This window comes from Syngnathus scovelli, chromosome 12 (genome assembly GCF_024217435.2).
Source record: "Syngnathus scovelli strain Florida chromosome 12, RoL_Ssco_1.2, whole genome shotgun sequence".
In the NCBI taxonomy this organism is placed as follows: Eukaryota; Metazoa; Chordata; class Actinopteri; order Syngnathiformes; family Syngnathidae; genus Syngnathus; species Syngnathus scovelli.
The window spans coordinates 6,634,143-6,654,088 of NC_090858.1; the positions used below are offsets into that span (position 1 = coordinate 6,634,143).

Here is a 19,946-nt window from a genome sequence, read left to right on the forward strand (position 1 = left end):
CTCTGAGGCATCTTTTTAAATTTTTGATGGGGACACGGGACAGGAGTGGGCTGCTACTTTCCTAAATTTGGGGATGATGTAGTGATATAATCGTGGGTGGTTATAAATACCGCCCTGATGTCTTTAAACATGAGTGACGAAAACCCGTGTTATTGTGTCTACTTGGAATACATCCAGCAACGCACCTGGGATGTTCAAGTCTAGACTTATTTGTAACTGTGGAAAATATTGCAACTGCCCGTAACAAAATACAGAGAAATCAGAACACTTGGCATTGCGGCTAACTTTTTAAACTCATGTGACAATTGGTAATGTTAAAAATGAGGCAAATTATTTTTCCAGCCTGTTTTTTGGCAATACTAGAATGTTAACGTCACAAAACTTACACAACTACGGCAACTTATTTTGCCCCAAAAATAGGTGTTATTCCTGGCCAGTTTGCTACATTCCACACGCCGAGAGATACCAAGGAGTGTGTGTGTCTTGCGTCGTCCGAATGTCACTTTCAATCTGGACCGAGCATTGCCAAGCAGTCTGAAGTGTCAGCGGTGGGAGCAGAGAGGAGGGCAAGCAGGCCCTCCTTGGACTGAATGAAATCCCTGCCTGTGTATACTCATGACGGATCTGGACCACGCTGTGATGTCTTATTCATGTTGTATCAATTCATAATGACCGGGCCAGTCCCCCGGCGCGGAAAAATGTGCAGAAGCACACACTCGACTCACACATGCATGATTTGATGGTCATTGTGGACTGTCATGTGTGTTTGTGCTTACATATGTAGAGCAACGTATAGCAGAAACCGGACACCAAAAACAGCATTGATGTGCCTCTGCTTTGGTGTGAATATTTAATCATCCCCAATCCACCATTTTAATTATTCATGAGGACGGACACAGAATCGTTAGTAAATACAAACATTGCTGTTTTCATATTTTCTCCATGTGAATATTTCAACCCTTCTGACTCCACTTTGTCCATTTCTTTTCTCCTCTCTTGCTCCCCTTGTGCTGAGGTGGTGAATATTTCAAATGGAGTAGTGGTTTTTAAATTACCCCCTTTTGGCTTCCGCTCGCTTCACATGGTTTAGTCTGAGTTTCTCTCCCGCTCACACACGCTCGCACACGTACGCCCATACTCGTAAAGAAAACAGCGACAAGCCGTAAAAGCCGCTTTTACCACCTGACAAGGACAGGGGCAGGAAGAAGTGCGAGAGCAAGAAGTTAATACATGACTTAGACGGTTTGGTCGGCCGCCAGGTCAGGAATTTCATGCTGCTGCAGAAACTCAAACACCTTAAATTGACAGATCACGCACGATGGGTTGTATAAATGCAATATGAGCTAATGGTGGACAAGGAAGGAAGCTGGGCAAGAGATGACTAGTCTGTTCAGAATCTGGAACCAATGGTAGCTCTACTCAAAGTCCCCACTGAGGCAACCAGAACCTGAATCAGTCTGCTGCAATTAATTTCAGTTTGCACAGTCTTTTCTGGAAACTGGCATCACTGCTAAAATGACAGACCATAAGAACGTTCCTATGCATTGAGAGTTTGATGCTGGACAGATGTGAGGCAGCCATTTTAATCAAGAGGGCACACTGATGGCCCAGAAAGCGATTGAAGGAGACGCGTTGCTATGGAGACGCCAGCAAAGTTGGGGCCCAAACAGTATTCCGAAAGACCGGGCGCACTGAAGCGGGTCATTCATGAGCAGAGACAAAGAGAAGAAAACAACAAGACAAGTTTAGAGCATTAACGGTCTGACCGGCTCATATGCGGGAACGGCACCAGACGTAGCAATTTAATTCTTTTCATGTCGTCAAAAGGTTGAGCGCTGATTTTCTGACTTGGAGCCAACCTGCAGCTAAGGAATATAACGAATGGAAAAGCAAAGCAGCAATAAGGTGACAGTTGGATGCTTTATAGTGTTAATGATAGAGCACACAACTTTTTCTGGATATTTTTTTCTCCCCTTAGCAATCAACAAACAGAAGCAGTTTGCTCATCGAACTCTGCAACACATAGTTAGCAAACTTAAACACCAGAACTAACGAATTCCCTCATGGACGACCCCCATACAGACACCCGCCCATGGAGAGGTAATTATAGGGTCGGTCTTGCTCTAATTAGATTTATTTGCATTTCCCTTATTCTTTTTTTTTTAATGCGCTTGTGCGTATCGTCAGTATGTAACTATGTCACCCAGCTAGTATGTCAGTGTGTTTGTGTTTTGTGTATGTCAATAAGCCTGTCGCCAAGCATTACACGATGAAAATGAAAGATGGAAAAAGGATCTTGAGGACGATTGAAACATGCCCTCTCTGGTTCTTTGCCAGGATTTCCTCATCTTCCCTTTTGTGCAAGTACACAACTCCCCTTTGTACCTCCCGGGGAGAAATACAAGGTGAAACCTCACCACCAATCCCTCTCATGCCGTGTAACATGGCGCTTCCGACAAGGTTGTGTTGTGGCAACAAAACGCAACAACCTTCACCTCCACTTCCCCCAGAACCCATCCTGACCTTAAACCAGATGCTGCGTCCCTCCGGGGCGTCTCCTCGGCTAACTGTTCTCCTCTAGACGCCAAATCCTCTCACCTTACCCCCACTGTCACACGGTCCTCACTTCCTCCTGCTCTCCCACTGCGAGGAGACGCTAATTACAGGCACAGATGAGTAGATTACAGCCATGTAGTGAAGTGGGAGTGGGATAAGGCCAAGGGGGCCAACAGGTTGTTAACATTGATGAATGTAACTCTCTTTTCACTGTTCACTGATGTTTCATGCCATGCCGCTTACCTCTATGTAGTCGTTTACATTGCATCTCGGAACCCAATCGCCATCAATCATTGAGCGGCTTGTAACAAATCGTATCTATCGCTAATCATCTCGAATTCCAATTTATCTCAACTCTGCCCCTGCAAATATAATTATGGTGTGCTTGCGACGGCTCGGACATAATTCGAACACTAATATATTCATGTCATTCAACAGTCTTCCATTAGCAGACTTTTACAAACTTTTAAAACAAGGCACCTGTAGCATCATGTTTAAAATTCAACAATAAGTGGAGTTTTATAGAGGAAATGTTCATACCACCATTACCATGTTAATCCCACGCACAAATTCCTACATTAACCTAACGACCTTCATTTTTGTGAGTTTGTCGCTCATTTTTTCCACTAAAGCTTCTCTTCAAGACAGAATTGCTCAATAAAGGGTGTAATTGAGACAAAGAGCAAAAGTGCAAAAGGTTCAGAAAGACATTTTGCATTCAAATGAAGAGAGCAATCCGGGTGAGTGCACTACTTTTTATGATAATCTTCCATGTTAGGCTTGGAAAGGTAGACCTTTTTAGCAATTTAACAACTTTTAGTAAGTGCAAAGGTGCACAACTATCTTACAGTGCATTAACATACCCCAGTTGTTTCTGACAAAAGGTACAAACGAAATAGCAGCAAAAGGCTTCCCCTGAGAATGGAGAACCTTTTAAGTCCATTAAAAACTGCTGGCAGGAGTGAGACAGGCCGTAATCTAACCACATCAGACATGGAACCAGAACCCGCAGTGTGGCCCAGACACATCAGGAGTTAAGAAACACATTAAGAAAAGGCTTTGTCTTTTTGCCCCGCTGTTCTTTAAGTCTCGCACAAATCAATCCGTCAATCTACCACAGGCGTCATAATGGTTGCTTTATTTTCAATTCAGTGCGGCTGGCCTGCTCATTTGTTTTAACTGCTTAGGAATATACAAGGCACCTGAAAAGCGTCATGCCCTATTATGGCTCTTTTTAATTCAGCCAAGGATCAAGAACAAATGACCGTGTACACATTGTGAATCGATTTAGCCGACGTGACCAAGGTCTCATTGTGCGGGATGTGCCGGCGTAGAGTTTAGAATAATGAGCGTGAAGTCAGATTGGATGAAACAGGAGAGCTGTGTTAGCGCAATTCGATGGCTGTTGGCAAAGTCGCTCGCCACAGATGGACCAGTCACGCTTGTTCAAGGCCGTGCGGCGGTTTCGTCCAGCGAGACAGACAAGCGCGTTGTAATCAAACCTTCCATGACGCTTTGCTCTCAAACCTGACAGGACGACTTTGGCTTAACGACAAGTGACGTGTGAAGACAGTTACAAGGGAGCAACAAATAGATGCAAGATGGTATTAGACATCAAACGCAAGATAAGCAGATTAGGGGGGGGGGGGGGTCTCGCAAATAAGGGTCATAAGCAAGTACAAACCACAGCGTCAATAGATGGCAGGGAAAAGCTTTTTCCATGTCCCACTGTTTTATTGTTCCCAGATGCTGCAGGTAACTGGAATAATGTGAGCTGCAACGATCAGCTAGCAACAAGGGACACTGATTAGCCAAATGATGGAAATCTTTGAAAAAAAAATACAGACGAGGCTTAGCATTACGTACTTTTACTACATGGGGCACATGTGTGTGTGTGTGTGTACATCAGGGAATAGAGATGCAGTCCACCGACAGAAAGAACTCAATAAGTATTTAAATTGGAACAGAGCCCAAAATCAATTGGGCCACACTCAACTTCCCTGTCAGCAGTGCACTCTCTCTTGTAGACACTGCTGATGATTAGGAATGCAGGCCCAAGAGTCCAAAAGCCAGAATGGAACACTGAGGATCATTGAAACCTCAAGTGGCCTTTCTCTAAGTAAAATTTATGTCTGACTGCTGTTTAATTGTGCACACTAAACCAAAGCCCACATTGGTAAATGAAACCTTGCAGAGCAGTGTTACAGCACGCGAGAGCAAGACGAGTGTTGAGAGATGACATGTGAACAAGCAGCAGGGGAGCGTGGATGGTTGAAGAACAAAATAAAAGACTGCAGTTACTTACAGACGAGACAGGCCAGGGTTCTTCTGAAAGAGCAACTCTGGAAGCTGTTGCACTTGATTACGGTTCAGGCGCCTATGGCAGGAAGAGCATATGATCAGCCAGTGAATGCGTGTGTATGTTCTTGAGTGAGGAAGCTGTGAATAATTTCTCCAAGATGCAGTCGAATCAGCGTAGCCACGGGCTATTGCGTTTCAGTCTCCCCCCCTTTAATGTCACATAAATATCCACGGGAAAGTTCAGGGGGAATTAAAACGCAGTGAATTATCTCTACGTAGTGACATTACAGCACCGGGGTAGGATTACATCTTTCCGAGAGTAACAATTCTCCAAAATTCCCGTTCGGTAACAAGTGAATTACATCAATTACATGTTAGAACATGTGCGGATTTGATCTGAGTTATATCAATACACAATGTTTCTTGACTGGAACAATGGCTGGCAAACACGTCACATCCAAGACTGGCAGGCTATATGCAAATAGCGCATTTGAGTCAATGAGGAACAGCCTGTTGCTAATTTGTTGGAAACCACAACTCTCTCCTTCCACTGAGTACTCGAGGCCCGTGAGAGTGAACGCAGTGGCTTGTGACTGAGAGGTTGCAAATCTGAGAGCACAGCGCACACACTTTGACACAGATGTTGGGACCTGTGCCACTCACCACTGGGAACCACTAAGGTGGCGCTTCAGTGCATAATGGGAATTAACTGTGTGCCCACTTCACAGCCTCTAAGCATACCTGCTGTTGAGTTTGTGGCTTTTTTAAAATATCCTAGAACCAAACGCTTATTTTCTACAGTGGTCTAAAGCAGGGAATATATCTACTCATTTCTGCAGGGGGAACTTTGTAAAGACGATCTGAGCATAGCCTTGAGCAATTGGAATTGTTAATGTGGGTTTCGGATTAAGGGAAAGTCTTTTATGGGTTCACCACTAATCGCGCTTGCCCATAAAGTCATCTGCGGCACAGGTTTCCATGTGGCTAGCACTACCGATTTGCTAATGTGCCAGTTGAGGTGTGGTTGGCCGTGTTTGCTTATGTCTTTCCAGGGGCTGCTTTACAAGCTGCTGAGGAGTGATGGGTCTGTCCACATGGGTTAAGGCGTGCGGTGAAGGGAGGCAGGTAGCAAGAAATGCTCCCGGCACCATCTGTCCAAAGCCGAATGACAGGAAAGTGACTTTATAGACAGCTCCTCTTGTAAGTCACGTTACAATCGAGTAATGCGTGGATCCACTAGCTCAGGTTTAGAAATACAATAAACGTGTCTGTCTACAGGGTGGTACTCACAGTCTCTCGAGCTCTTTCATGTCATCAAAAGCCCCACGCTCGATGGCGGTAATCTGATTCTCCATCAGTTGCCTGCAGGGAAAGGAGTATTAGTATTACAATACGGAAAGACGCTTTTACTGATGGTTATTATCAAAATATCCAAGGTATGCTTGGCTGGACTTCTGTCGGTGGGTCTGTATTCATACTTGGGTGAAAACATAGTCAACACCTCACAACCGCACAGAGGCCAGCGGTGTGGATGGAGGGCACTGTGTGGAATCTTGGCAGAAAAAGGCAGGCAGGGAAGGAAAGATTTCCAATGTGGCTCAGAAAGTGTGGCTCTGGTGTGGTCCGTGGGGCTCGCATTGGGTGGAGATGAGAACAAACGCGGGCGAGAGGAGGGATGGAAGGTCAGCTTTAAGGATGCCAAGATTTTTTAAGACTTTATTTTAATGGGCAGGATAATGTAATTGCACACAGTTTAATACTAACAAAGGGATATACATGGAGATAGTCACATTTCTCAAAAGGTGAAGCAACATTACTTGGTTTTCATAAAGTTATATGTTTGTCTAGATGTGTTGCTGCACCATTGTTCAACTATCTTGACAGATCGTATCCTGCAAAACAAGTGCTATTTGTTAGCTCGTCTGCGGTGTTTTGCATTGTGCATTAGCATTAAGCCAGAGGACAAATACACAACCTGTAATTTTCTTTATTTTACGTTTATTTTGACAGTAAACTTCAACTGGGAGTGGCAATAAACAGCTTGAAGCCAAACTGCTGTTTCCTGTGAAGTGATTTGCATAGAGTTTTTGGCTGCCATATCATGTGAGGATCTCAAATTTATACTCACAAGTCAAAGTAAAAAAAAAATCATAATAAAAATAAAAAAATAAACAAGAAAGCATCTCTTAATTTATAAACATGCAGGGACACTTTCTAACTTCCACTGCCAAAGCCAGCTTCCCTTAAAAGGGGTCTTGGATGATTTTGGAAGTGTTACAATAACACAAAGTCAAGAAGGAGACTTTATAGGAGAAACAAGAGTGTTCCTTCATTACATATACAACTGTTCCGTGTTGAAGGCCACCTCTCCGGTCTCCTACAACTCAGCAGTCTGCACTTCCTCGCCATCAAATATAAATGCTAATCACTGTTTGCGCTCCATAAACATTGAGAGAAAAGTGCAATTCACTTTTGATCGCTTCCTCATGAATTTAGATGGGGAAAAATATGAGTACTTCTGACTTGAAATCTTAAATTTAAACATCTAAAAAAATCTTCTAAAAGTGATTGTCTTTCTTGGCATGAACACACAAACTACTGATTTACACATGGTGCCGGACAAAGGGGATTTAAATCAGTTGTGTTGATGTTACACTGACAGCTGACAGCAAAGATATATACGGCTGTTTCTTTTAGTTTCCTACTGAGGGTTCTCTAGGGGTCAGCAGGATTAGATGTCCATGATGTGCACATTTTAATTTAAAGAACTTTTTTGTTTAATGACATGCACACTTACTGTATGTGTGTGTGTGTGTGTTATACATCACATACAGAAACAGGACATTTTATTATCTTTCTTGACCTCTCTCACCTTGTAGTGACCTTCAATGGGACTATTTAACCCCATGTGGAGGGGCAGGAGATGGCGCAGACGGTATGCGAAGGCAGACAATGACAAGCAGGACTGTGAATAAGGTTCAGTAAAGAAGCAGTGGATGAGGGGTGTCAAGGGGGAATAACGACGTTTGAAAATAGGACTCCAAGGGACCAGAAAGAATTGTGGGCTGCCTACATTACACTGAAGAAATGTTAAATGTCCACCCGTCTGATTTAAAAGTCGGCTTTAATTCCTGATTTTACAAGAGTACTTTAATTTCAATACCCTCGGAGTCCTGCTACTTGAACCGAGTGTGTTAACTGTGTGGAGCGGCACGCATGCACACATTATGTGTTGATGTGTAGGAACAGAGGGCAGGCGGAAGTGTGTGTCGAGGTTGCAATAAATGATGCTACGACAGACAATACAGAGTGAGAGAGAAGTCCATTACATCACTTGCTGCAAACACTTGGCTGCTTAATGTACTGTGGAGTACATCTCAATAAGCCCACTTCACTGGACTTATGCTAATGTGAGCTTTGTAACTAGTATGTATAACTGTGTCTGTATACATGAGTAGTTACATTCAGAAAGAGATGTATGCTCTTGTTCTTATGTCACAGAATGTTAATTTATTTAGATTTTTTTTTTACAATGCTAAAACCAGCATAAGAATAAAACTGTCTACCTCCAACAGAGTCTGTTAATTGAAAAATGAGGAGGACTGGATGATTCAGTTCATGCCACAGGGTGAAAACTAATTCCTCTATTGCCCCATTTATCTACTAGAGCTTGACCAAAATTTGTAAAATGTATAAACACCACTAATTGTAATTGAACAGAAAAAAAACTTTAGGAAAATTGTTCTCTAGAATATACTGTGTATATTGTAGTGTTTGTGTTCCATACATGCATGTGCCTTTAAGAGGCGGGGCCTGCTATGGTGGCATGTGATATCAGAGAGCGTGGAGGACGGACACAAAACTTACAGAACTCGGATGTATTTGAGCCCGGCAAGGTCAGTCTTGGTGATGCGTGTGAGATTGTTTCCATTCAGCTCACTGCAAAGAAGAGAAGACAAAAATAAGCATTAACATTTTATCTTTAATTTCCACCTGCACTTTTCTTCTTTATGCACTTTTTGCACAAAAAAATTGATTTTTTTTTCTGATTTTACTTTTAACAGTTATAAGCTTATAGCTTAATTTTTAATTTAATGTAAACAAAAATACTTTAACACTATTACAAATGCCCTGTAGTGTTTGTAAATGTTTTATGATGGTGATAAATTGACAGGGAATAGCAGATTTTATTTGCTATATTTAATTTGGGAAAGCTTGTTCAAAATTTTAGGACATTCAGCGACCCTATTGTCTTTGACCTTGCAGGTTTTAACAACATTCAAAGGTACAGCACAGTTTATAATCCGTCCAAATTCTCGTAAGAGCAGGCTTTTTGGGGAAGCTGGCATTTCTTCTCCCTAGTCTATTCTAGAAGCGCAATGTGAGCGCAAGACATTTGAGCCGCCTTTCTTTTTATTCTGGGAACTGCCAACCTACACCCGCAACCGCACCCCTTCTTGGCCGTGTCCTTCCACTATTGTCAGGGATTAGTGGGAGCCAGCGGAGGGGATTTGGGAAAGGCCGCAAGGCCAAAAAGCTAAGTGTTGTGGATATAATGGGAGCAGATGCTTTGCTGAGTGCTGACCGTCATTGCAAATGCGTTCTGTTGGAAAAAGAGACATTTTGGGATGATTTGAATGTTTGTGTGCTACTGCAATCGCTAAGCATTATTGGTCCACCCTGTCCTGACCCGCCAACTCAACTCCTCATCGCTGAGCACGGCCCAAAAACGTGTTCCAAATCTACGCAGAAAGCAAGGGTCTCTTTCCCTTCACTCTTCTAATGACCACTCGAGGGACTGTAGCTCTATGCAGTACTAAAAAGAACGGCCATTATAGACAGATGGCGTGTACGTGTGCATGTGTACACAGGTGCATTGACAGGCCAAACGACAGGACGGCGGGAAATAAATAACGCAGCGGCGTTCATTAGCCTGCGTTGTGATTCGTGCACATGTGGTGTTCATTACAGGTGCTTACGCAGATAGGTGCTTGCGTGCATGTCGACCTGCCAATGTCTCATTTCCAGAGCGGTCACTCCTAATGGCACCCAAAGGACAAGAAAAGGGATCGAAGAGGAACGTGAGGGGATGCAACGAGAGAGGCGTTGAGAGGTAGCAGGAGGACTTTGTGGAAAGCTGACGCTCCCCTATAAACAAATGGAACCACAGTTCCTCATCTCGCGGAGAGTTCTTGCTTAATCCTGTCAAAGATTGTTAGTCATCGCTTCTATCTCCATTCCGGGATTGAGTCATTGATGCAACTATGCGATCGCTTGAGCTCTTTCGGGAAAAGGACCACCAATAAAGTTGCTTTTGCTCATCTTGGAGTTCAACATAGTTTCAGCGTTGTGATATTTAGAGTCGATTGTGATGAAATGCCTGCCACCCCTTGTGATGTGTTAACTAGTACTGGAAGAGCCACACATCCACACTTTGATACACTTTCAAAACCTAGTGCTAAGCAGAACGGTTGCAAAACGTTTTATAAGATGCGAGTGATAATATTCTGCTAGATGTAAAGTAGTGGATACAACATTACATGAGCAACCTGTGAATGAGCAAGCCACGGCCATGCACTAACCACCAATGAGGTAATAGAAATTGCCGGCTACCACACAGCAGGAACTCATTGTTTTGCTTGTGTAAAGTGAGAATGCTGCTTTTTCTTAGTGAAAAAAAAATCGGTCATTAGTATTACAGTGAAAGAAATTTAAGCAATAGTTGTTGGCAGGACAGCAAACGCGCCTTCTCTCGTTTCACAGACAGATGCTTTGTGGTTCCGACTTGTGGTGCCGGTTTTTTGCATTACAGTACTGCGGTATTACACTCGTGGCAGAAAATTATTAGGTATGATTCCCAGTTCACGCAGAGAAGGATTTCCACCTCCATCAGTCTATTTCCTAGAAATTACGATGAGGATTTCCAGCACTGACAAGCAGTCAGATTTTAGACATCGCTATCTTGTACTGCTGCACTGCCCAGTTAATTAATGCATCAGTTGGTATGGGTATCATTATAATACAATCCTAAAGTTATACAATTATGGAATTCTATTAACACGTTAATTAAAATCACGCAAATATTTTAATAACCATCACCTTTCACATATTCACTACATCCTTAAAACGGTCGGATTAAAAATTGGACCGACCCAGGAAGTTGGGTCAAATCGACCCGAGTTTTTAAAAAAAGGGGTTATTGTGTACCATAAAATGATTTTTTGTGCAAAAGAAGCAGTCTTTTTTTTTTTTTTTTAATTATGAATGAATTAACCCTAACCCTAACCCAAATTGCATTTTCAACCAACAGACTAACTTTCACACTTTAATAAAATGTATTTAAATATATCAAGTGCAAAATAAAGATTTTGGGGACTATTAGTGATGAATGATTTGTGTTGCTACAAGGCTTTTTTTGAAACAGTTGGTCAAAATGATGCTCCTGTTGCTTAAAAACAGTCCAACTCAAACGCCATTTGCTCACATCTTCATAATTCAAATAGGCTTCGAGTGCTGCTACAACACTGAAAAACTCATTAAGTTTATTTCCGCCAGCTGCATGGGGTCGCTCAGCAAACGGGGGCGAGGGGACATGGTTTGAATTGAGCAACATTATACGAAATGGATTCTGGAGACCAGAGGGAGAATAAGCAAACGCTGCGGCCGGCTAACTAACACACACAGACGCAAATATCTTCACGGCTCGCGCAGCGAAAAGAGGCCCTATAAATATACTTTATCAGTGGAAATCACACAAGCACACCTACTGACATGTAGACAAAAACGACCCACAGGAGCAAGCAATCTGGTTCAACTTTCAGAGCTGGATGGAGGAAAAAACAAAGTACTGCTGGCTGACATTGGGCATTTATGCAGAAATATAACAGAACTTAAAAGAATGCAGTGGAAAAGTGCAGACTCGCCGGCAATGTATAAGACTGAGGCAATGACATAAATCAGCATAAAGCTATTGAACGTTTTTATAAGTTTATGTAAAATTTTATGAAAGTGCCTTAACCCAGGCTGTAATTCCACTGTTACAACCTGACACCAAGAATTAAGAGTCATTGATTGAGAGAAAAGTACGGGTCACGTAGGCGCTGAGGATAAGTGGTATAGAAACGGATGGATGGATTTTTTTGGAGGCGTTGTAAGAAATTAGGATTATCATATTACGATTTAGGTTCAAATGACATCTCGAAATAATTTACAATGAATTACATTTTGGTAATGACTTGCCCAACAGCGCACATCAACACCTGCCTCAATTGAAATGACTTATTAATATGTGCACATTTTGCTACCCAATATCACTGTTGCAAGCTCCACAGGACCATTTGTCTCGAGCAGCTTTCGCCTGGCGGGGAATCCAGAAGCCGGCGGATTGAAACTCAGTGGCCGTGCTCTTTCCAAACTCCTCACTGCGTCTACAAGCTGGCGACAGAAAACCCAAAGTGCTGTGGCCAAAGCGCGGCGGATCATTACCCACAATCACACGCTGACGATACTATTCAACCGCACGAGCTGACAGTTTCTGAATGAACGAGAGTGGCTGTGAGCAGACTCTGGAGCATATGGGAGCGACAGCAGTGAAACACACAGGAGAAGACGGGATAGGCTGCATGAGAATTGTCACTAGATGTTTTAAAAGTGACAGTTTGGAGCTGTCTGGGAGAAAGCGACCTACATAGTCGTTGCTCCAACAATAACACGGCTACACCATGCCAGCTCACAATAACCTCAATGAGTGAAAGTCTGAGAAAGAGCGAGAGAAAGCAGACCAGCGTGGCCAAAATAACACACTTAAAGTGAACTGGAACACTTTTTGTCCACACTAAGAGGTCAGATTTCTTCTTTGAATTGAAATGTGGCTTCCAGACATGCAGGCCTTCAATTGCACATTTTTAGCGTGTGCGTCAATGAGTGCGCAGAGCAGTGGCTAAAGACTATGTCTGAGAGCTTTTTTTTTTCCCGCCTCCTGGGCTCCTCCAGGGCTATTTACGGTGTTCATTCTGCGCACTCAGGCCTCAGGAGGGGAGACTCACTTCTAGGTAAACACTAAACACATCCCATACATATACAGCTCACAAGTGAGGTGTTACGATCAAAGCATTGAGCAAAAAGCTTGAGATGGCTTCATGGGCGAGATAGAGAAGAGGAAGTGCGGGATGGAAAAGTAGAGCATAGGTACTTTTAGCTCAAACCGAGATAACTTATGACACTGTCACGACAAAGTGAATCAATTAAACATCTGTTCTCGCGCATGTTGCCGCTGCGTAACAGACTGGAACTGGAACACACAGAGCGTCGTTGCAGTGGAAGCAGACTGAGAGGTCTTTCATACCACATACTGTATCTACTGCCGTGCGCCGAGCACGTATGAACGTGCGCTCTGAAATGCAACGTGTGTCTTGTTGTTGTGTGTGTGTGGTGAAAACATCTGCTAAGTCACATCTGTCACATTATTTCCCCGTTACTCTCTAATGAGTAGAAACGAAGTTCAACCGCACTCAGCAGTGCACAGGCCTCCGCCGTAGCTGAACAATCAAATTTTTGGATCACAGCCAACGTGTGTTTGCCCTTATGGGTGCCCACAGTTTGGATAGAAAGGAATGTCTTTAGAAGTACTCATTAAGAAATTAAGTCAAATGTTGACATCCATTTTTAATGGGCTCTACCACACTTCAAGTTTTGTGGTAACAGCAATCAAAACAAGGTTGACTATAATGAAACTCAGTACCAGACACCCATTAAGTTTAAAAGCGAAAACAATTTAGGATCACTACCAAATGTATAATGCACATCAAAATTTAACCAGTTCTTGTCTGCTAGTGTTTGCATAACAAACTCGAATGGCACTGCAGAGCTCAGACCTCCACTTAGGCAGAATTTGGATCTGTTTCATGTTTGGAATATCTAACTGATGCGTTCCATTGATACAAATTAAAGAGAATTATGAAAAAGCCTTACATCAACCTTCAATGGCATCCCCAGTTTTTGCATTATCTTGCGGAAACAGTGCCTGTTTTGTTGAAGTCTATTGTGAGATGGTAGCTTAGCCTTACAGGTCCAACTCAAGGATCCATTCACGACCACATACAATCTGATTGACAGGCAATCATGCAAGCCCTAATTCCAGCTCCCCCTGCAAACCTTAAAAAGGATCAACAGTATAGAAAATGTACTGATGGAAGTCGACTTTTATTCTAAAGACATTGTCTGGAAAAATTCCACTAATGGCTTTCCTATAATGTACTCTTCCATGCGGGAACTACGAGCACATGAAAGCAGTCATCTGTTGCGCAGCACCTTTACTGGTGCGGCTCTTCCTTTTTTCTGTGGAATGCTATAATTGCCTCTAAAAATTCTATCACTTCAAAAAGCATCTCGATGAGCGTGAAATGTGGATTATGCGGGCGTATCGATGATGGCAGGGGAGCGTTCGCCTGAGTGCCTTTGAAACGCGGCGTCCAGCCGTCGCCACTCAAAACCACCGGCGGGATGCTCTCGCTCGGTTGGCGAGATTAACAAGAAAAACTGACTTTCTGCGAGAGGTAATAGAATTACATTGACAAACGCGAGCATGTTTCAGGAGACCAAACGCTACTAATTATCTGCATCCAGGATTTATATTCCTCTTGTGAGGCCTCGCTTTTTGTCCCTGAAAGTCCACACAATGTGACTCCTAAAACTGATTTATGGCTTTGACACACATAAATGCCTTTGACGGGATAATTCCTCTCAAGAGTGCAATCAGAAATATAATGTAGCTGTGTCAGGAGAGCGGGCCAGTGGGTCGAGGGTGAGTTGAGAAACACAGCAGCCGCCTTTAATGTTCGGCAGTCAATTTGAACATGTAACATGCTTATTACGGAGGTATGTAACTCTGGAACAAAGAGACAATAACAACTGGGTGAAGTCTTCGCATTAACATCTTAAACAAAAAGTGGAGAGCATCTCCCGGAAATACTAGACTCAAATTAGACAGTCGAGTCGAACCGCCATTGTTGGTTTATCCTCCAGGGAATTGAAACTGAATGAGCTTTGTTCCAGATATTGTCACTCACATGATTCAATACGCACCAGCTTAGTCCACATATTTTGTGCACCACTTTATCCCGGTCAGGGTAATGGGAAAACCCGAACCCAGCTACCTTCTGGTGAATTGAAAGCCTTCTGTGATTACGGCTCGGGTGAGTGTGCCAATGTGTCTCTCAAGCATCCTCTCATCATGCGCACGTATGTCTGTTCATCTTTTACATCATGCTCTTTCAACTTTCCCCCGTTGCCAGGTAGCGGGCCGGTTGTTTTCTGCCTTGTTGGGGTAAATTATGGATCAGGTGGCTGGCGAGTTGTCAGTTGAGGCAGTGATGCCAAAAACACTGCAGGCATTCCCTGGTCCATATACGCATATTTTCCAACGACAGCACCGCCGCTCAACCCCACCTCGAAGATAAAGTAACTTCAGGCTGACATGTATGGTTTGCAAAGAAATGTAAAAGAACACATGCAGTACAGACCGTTATCGATATGCAATTGAAAGGCGGACACACCCATCAACGGATTCACTCCCCCACCCCTTTTGCAAATCAACATTCACACAGATGAGGCGCATGTTTGGATCAATATCTGCCGAAAAGAAGCATCGCACATGAGACATTTTCAACGGTGATTTCAAAGAGGATGGTGGGGGGCTAGATGAGAGGAGTAATATTAAAAAGATGTGGAGAGGGAATCAGGAAAGGGGGGGTGGTCTTGGTGCGGTTTTAGCATAGGGAGCCTCACAGTGTCATTACTGTGTCTCCGAGCTGAGGAGCGCAGGGGTCAGAACTGATCCAAACCCACACTGACAAGTGCAAATGGGATTCTGCTGTCTGTGGCGACACCCTCAGCGCACACATCCCAGCGCCTAAACACACACACACACACACACACACTTTTGCCTTAAACCCTCCCCCCCTTCTTTAACACACACACACCATTTCCCAAACGCATCAGTCTGTATACACCATCGCTAACACAATCCACAAAGATTTGTAGTCATCTCTGCTCTACTTTCCAAGACTAATTCAACATTGCCACTCAAGTGAGGCGAGTTATTTTTGTGCTGTTTCATGCCTAATGAATTTAAAACAAGTCGAGGCTAACATTTTGTACTGAGATTTTGCAGAATTGCAAAACAAAGATTCCACACATGGAGGCATGCAAACAGGACAATCATGTGGTTGAAGGTATGCTGTGTTGACCTGCTCATTCAACCTTGATTTATCACCACACAACAGCCCGCAGGAAAGGATGGTCCCTAATTTGGAAATAAAAGTTACTGCAGACATTTTTTTTTTTTTGCATGACTCACACGTTGATTAAATAGAAAAATATGAAGTGAGGTTTAAAATGTGGTATGTACTTAAGGAAAACGAAATGAATGCATAGACAACTCTTGAGTAATGAAGGCAATGAATATTTACAACCAAGAGGAAAACCGCAAATGAGCATGTTTCCTCGCTGCCTTAACCTGCGTGTTCAGACTGTTAGGCAACAACTAAATCAAACCAAAAAAAAAGTGTTCTTAGAAATTAGATATGAAAAGCATGAAATATGCATTTCCCACTTAATTTCCCACTGTACCAGTGCCGCTTCTGACACAGGCTCTCTCCTCCGCTCTTCCCAGAGCATCTTTTATTCAAGACTGATATTCTAAAAGCTGAACTATAACAATCTATTTCCCCTCACACTCGCCACTTCTGATTTTCTGATGAATATTTTAAGGGAGAATGTCATGAAAAAGACGACGAACGGACGGAACTCCACTCCAGTAGTCATCCTCATCTCCCTCATCCTCCATCAGTTTTACAAGACAGCTACAAGATCCTGGTGGAAGACTCACTAAAGGAGCAGATTTGCTTAATTTTCTACATGATTTAACAATTTGTGAAGTGAGTATTCAGGGCCGTGACTGGGAGAAAGGAGGACCAGGGGCGGAGGGGTCGGTTAGTAGAGGGGAGACCCAAAGTAGGGTATGAAGTGAAGAGGAGCCAAGTGAAGAATAAGAATATAAACTCCAGAGCTCATTCTTATTTCTGTAACTTTAAAAGTTAGATTTGTAAAAGTAAATTATATTTTAGTGAGTACACAGAAAGTACTCAAGTCCCTCTTGCCTATTTATACCTGAACTGGAATGCCAGTGTGTGACACACGGCTTGACAAGCGTGGCTATTGTTCTCAATCTTCGGAGTGACATCAAGCACGCTACTACAGCAGGGTAAACGGCAAAGCGGGCAGGTGGTACTCACAGCCTCTCGGTGTTACGTGGGATATTCCTGGGCATGGTCCTGAGCCCCAGTCCGTGGCAGTCGACTGTGGTGCCGCTGCAGGTACACAGGGCAGGGCAGGCGCCCGCGCTGGCCGGCAGCAAGGCGCACAGCATCACGCCCCACGCGCACAGCTCCAGCGGGCCAAAATACATCCTTTTGCCTGGCATAGTCAACACCATCCCAGCCTGACTTATTTCTTCCTGTCCACCTCCTAAGAAGTCCCACTAAAATAAAAAAAATAAAAAAATTAAAAAAAAGTCTATATTGTCAGGCAAGATAATAAAACAATATAATTTCCTTTGAAGAGTTCAGCAAGGCAAATTCCTTTTTTTTGTTTTGGTCTTGTAGTTTTCTTTTAGAGTTTGCTATCCCCCACCAAAAAACAGTTCTCTTGCTCTTATTGTCTCCTTGCAAACTCTTCTCCTGCCTTGGTTGTGTGGAGTGGCTGTGGTGTGCGCACGTCTCCTCCTCACTCAGTCCCACTGCGCTCTGCTTGCCTAAAGAGAGAGGGAACAGGAGGAAAGAGCAGAATGAAAAAAACTCTTTCTCTCGCTCTCTCTCCGACACACACTCACACACACACACACTAGTCATCCATCACAAGAATCTACAAATAGCAGACCCCCACGACTCCACCCCTACCCCTCCTCACACAGTATACACCCCCCCAATCAGAACCCTGCCTGAACTCCCTCTCATTCTCAAGATCCTTCTTTCATTCCCTGGATTCTATTCACCATCCACATCTACTCCACATATCTTTATCTGTTTATTCCCACCCACTCAACTCCTTCTTTTCTCCCAGGTTGCCTCCAGGCGTACCCCCAAGAGAGCAGCACCTAACCTGCATGACACTGCATAACCCCTGCCTGAAGGGGCTGTGCAGGGGAGCTCGGGCTTTGTGTGTGTGTGGCTGTAATTGCGTACATGTAACAAAGGTGAATCCAGCAGGGGTGAATGGAATCAACACCACAGCCCCTCAGAGGCTAAGAAAATGACTGTGTATCTCAAGTGTAGCCACATGTGCAAATAGTCATTTGAGAGATGATGTCACACGATAAACGAATGAGTGGTAGCTACAACCTGCTCTGTTGATGAGATTTAAGGATGTAGATTGGCATGGCATTTAAAGTGGAGGAAGATTAAGAAAAGAAGCATATGTGGATATCACTTACTGAATATTACTTTCAAGCAAAAGACTGCCATTTACTCTCAACGCATCATTGCGACTTTTCTATCTTTATATTAATTTGCATTTCGAGGGACACTACATGTTGATTTGGGCTTGGAACGTCTCATTACTGGGAGTTTCTGACAGACGCGAAAACAGAAATGTTCACGCTGCACAGTAATGTCTGTGTGTCAAATTGCTACCAAGATGGGGAGGGGGGGATTTGGGAAGAAAATAAGAGGAAACAATTCCAAAACAATTTTGCTTGAGGCTTGTGTGGAGCACTCTGTAGTGTACACTATCTCTGTTTCACCCAGGCAGCCAAAATGTGAGTCAGAGCATAGTTGGAGACTCTTTACATCATTTTGCAGCCAGATCCAATTTTGGTGACTGATTATTAGACATATCAACTTGTGTATTAGTACTTTCCTGGACTTGATCAGACCTGATTGCTGCCAGGCAACTTTGGAAAGAAATCTTGTCTTTCTGGCAATTGTTCAGTATTTATTAACTTAATTGACCTCCATTTAACTTATGGTAAAATGTCAATAAACAACACAGCTGTCTTTAGTCAGTGCTGTGCTTATGGTTCACCTCGGGACACTTTGAATCCACAGAGGGATTTTGCTACAGGGTGTATCCCTCCTAACATAAACACGGCCCAAAGAATCTCATTCATTGACAGATGCATGAACAAAGTTGGCGAAAAGCATATGTGCACATGCAGGTGTACTTATGGATACTTCTGTCAGGAGAGGGACGCAATTTGTCTCAGTAAAAGTGTCGGCACGGTGTAGATCTTCCCTAATTAAAGAGGGGACAGAGGGGTGTTTAGTGGTATGTGTGTTGGGGTGGGGGGGTGGGCGTCATTCCATTTTAGGAATGCTTACAAAAAAAAAACACTGCAGGAATTATTCTGGTACTCTCAAGGTTGTGGGGGGACATGCCAGTAATTTATAATTAGACTAGAAAAGGGAGAAGATGCAAAACAGAAGGCCTTATTTAACCTGCAGGAGCAATACAGTAGATAAAATAGATAACGGAATATTATTGCATATGTACAAAACAAATATCCACATTTCATTTATTTGTGAATAGATAAAATAAAGAAATAAAAGTGTCACCTTTTTAAAGTCATAAACATATTTAGAAGTTAAATGCAAGTTAGTTACAGTTATTCATGACAAGACAAAACTATGCCAAAACGATGCAAGAGCATCAACTCACTATTTACGTAGTGGCTGTCCACAGACACACACTTGACATTGACATATTATTTTCATATCAGTTGTTTTGACTCGTTTAAACACTGACTTTGATAGATGGTTAACTAAATCACATACAAAACCAATACAGTCATGTTCCCATTATGGACACGTCTTTACGGTGCATGAGAAAATTATGCCATTTTCACCAGTATTTACAACATGTACTTACAATACCAAACATGCATTGATGGATACCATAATGACATGCCTACTGCATCCACCCACACACCTTCAAATAATTTATTGCAAACTGCAAAGACTTTGGTAAAAGTTAAAGCTCAAGCTATTTTGCATCCCTGTCATTATTTCTATTTGTTGCTCATGTTTTTGTAGGCT

The 19,946-nt window shown here is 43.0% G+C and overlaps 1 protein-coding gene across 4 annotated transcripts in view; it reads right to left on the reverse strand.

Moving 5' to 3' along the window:
• The window catches only part of slit1a (slit homolog 1a (Drosophila)), a 68,044-nt gene extending 50,292 nt beyond the window's left edge, over positions 1-17,752 (reverse strand). For 3 of the 4 annotated variants that reach the window (XM_049736162.2, XM_049736160.2, XM_049736159.2), the window contains exons 1-4: positions 17,151-17,752; positions 8,725-8,796; positions 6,148-6,219; positions 4,862-4,933 (exon numbers count right to left, since the gene is read on the reverse strand). In XM_049736162.2, the coding sequence (XP_049592119.1) occupies positions 4,862-4,933; positions 6,148-6,219; positions 8,725-8,796; positions 17,151-17,350 (416 nt within the window). In that variant the 5' untranslated portion in view covers positions 17,351-17,752. The remainder of the gene's footprint in view (positions 1-4,861; positions 4,934-6,147; positions 6,220-8,724; positions 8,797-17,150) is intronic. The other variant, XM_049736161.2, reaches the window with a different exon arrangement.
• Between the last annotated feature and the right edge of the window lie 2,194 nt (positions 17,753-19,946).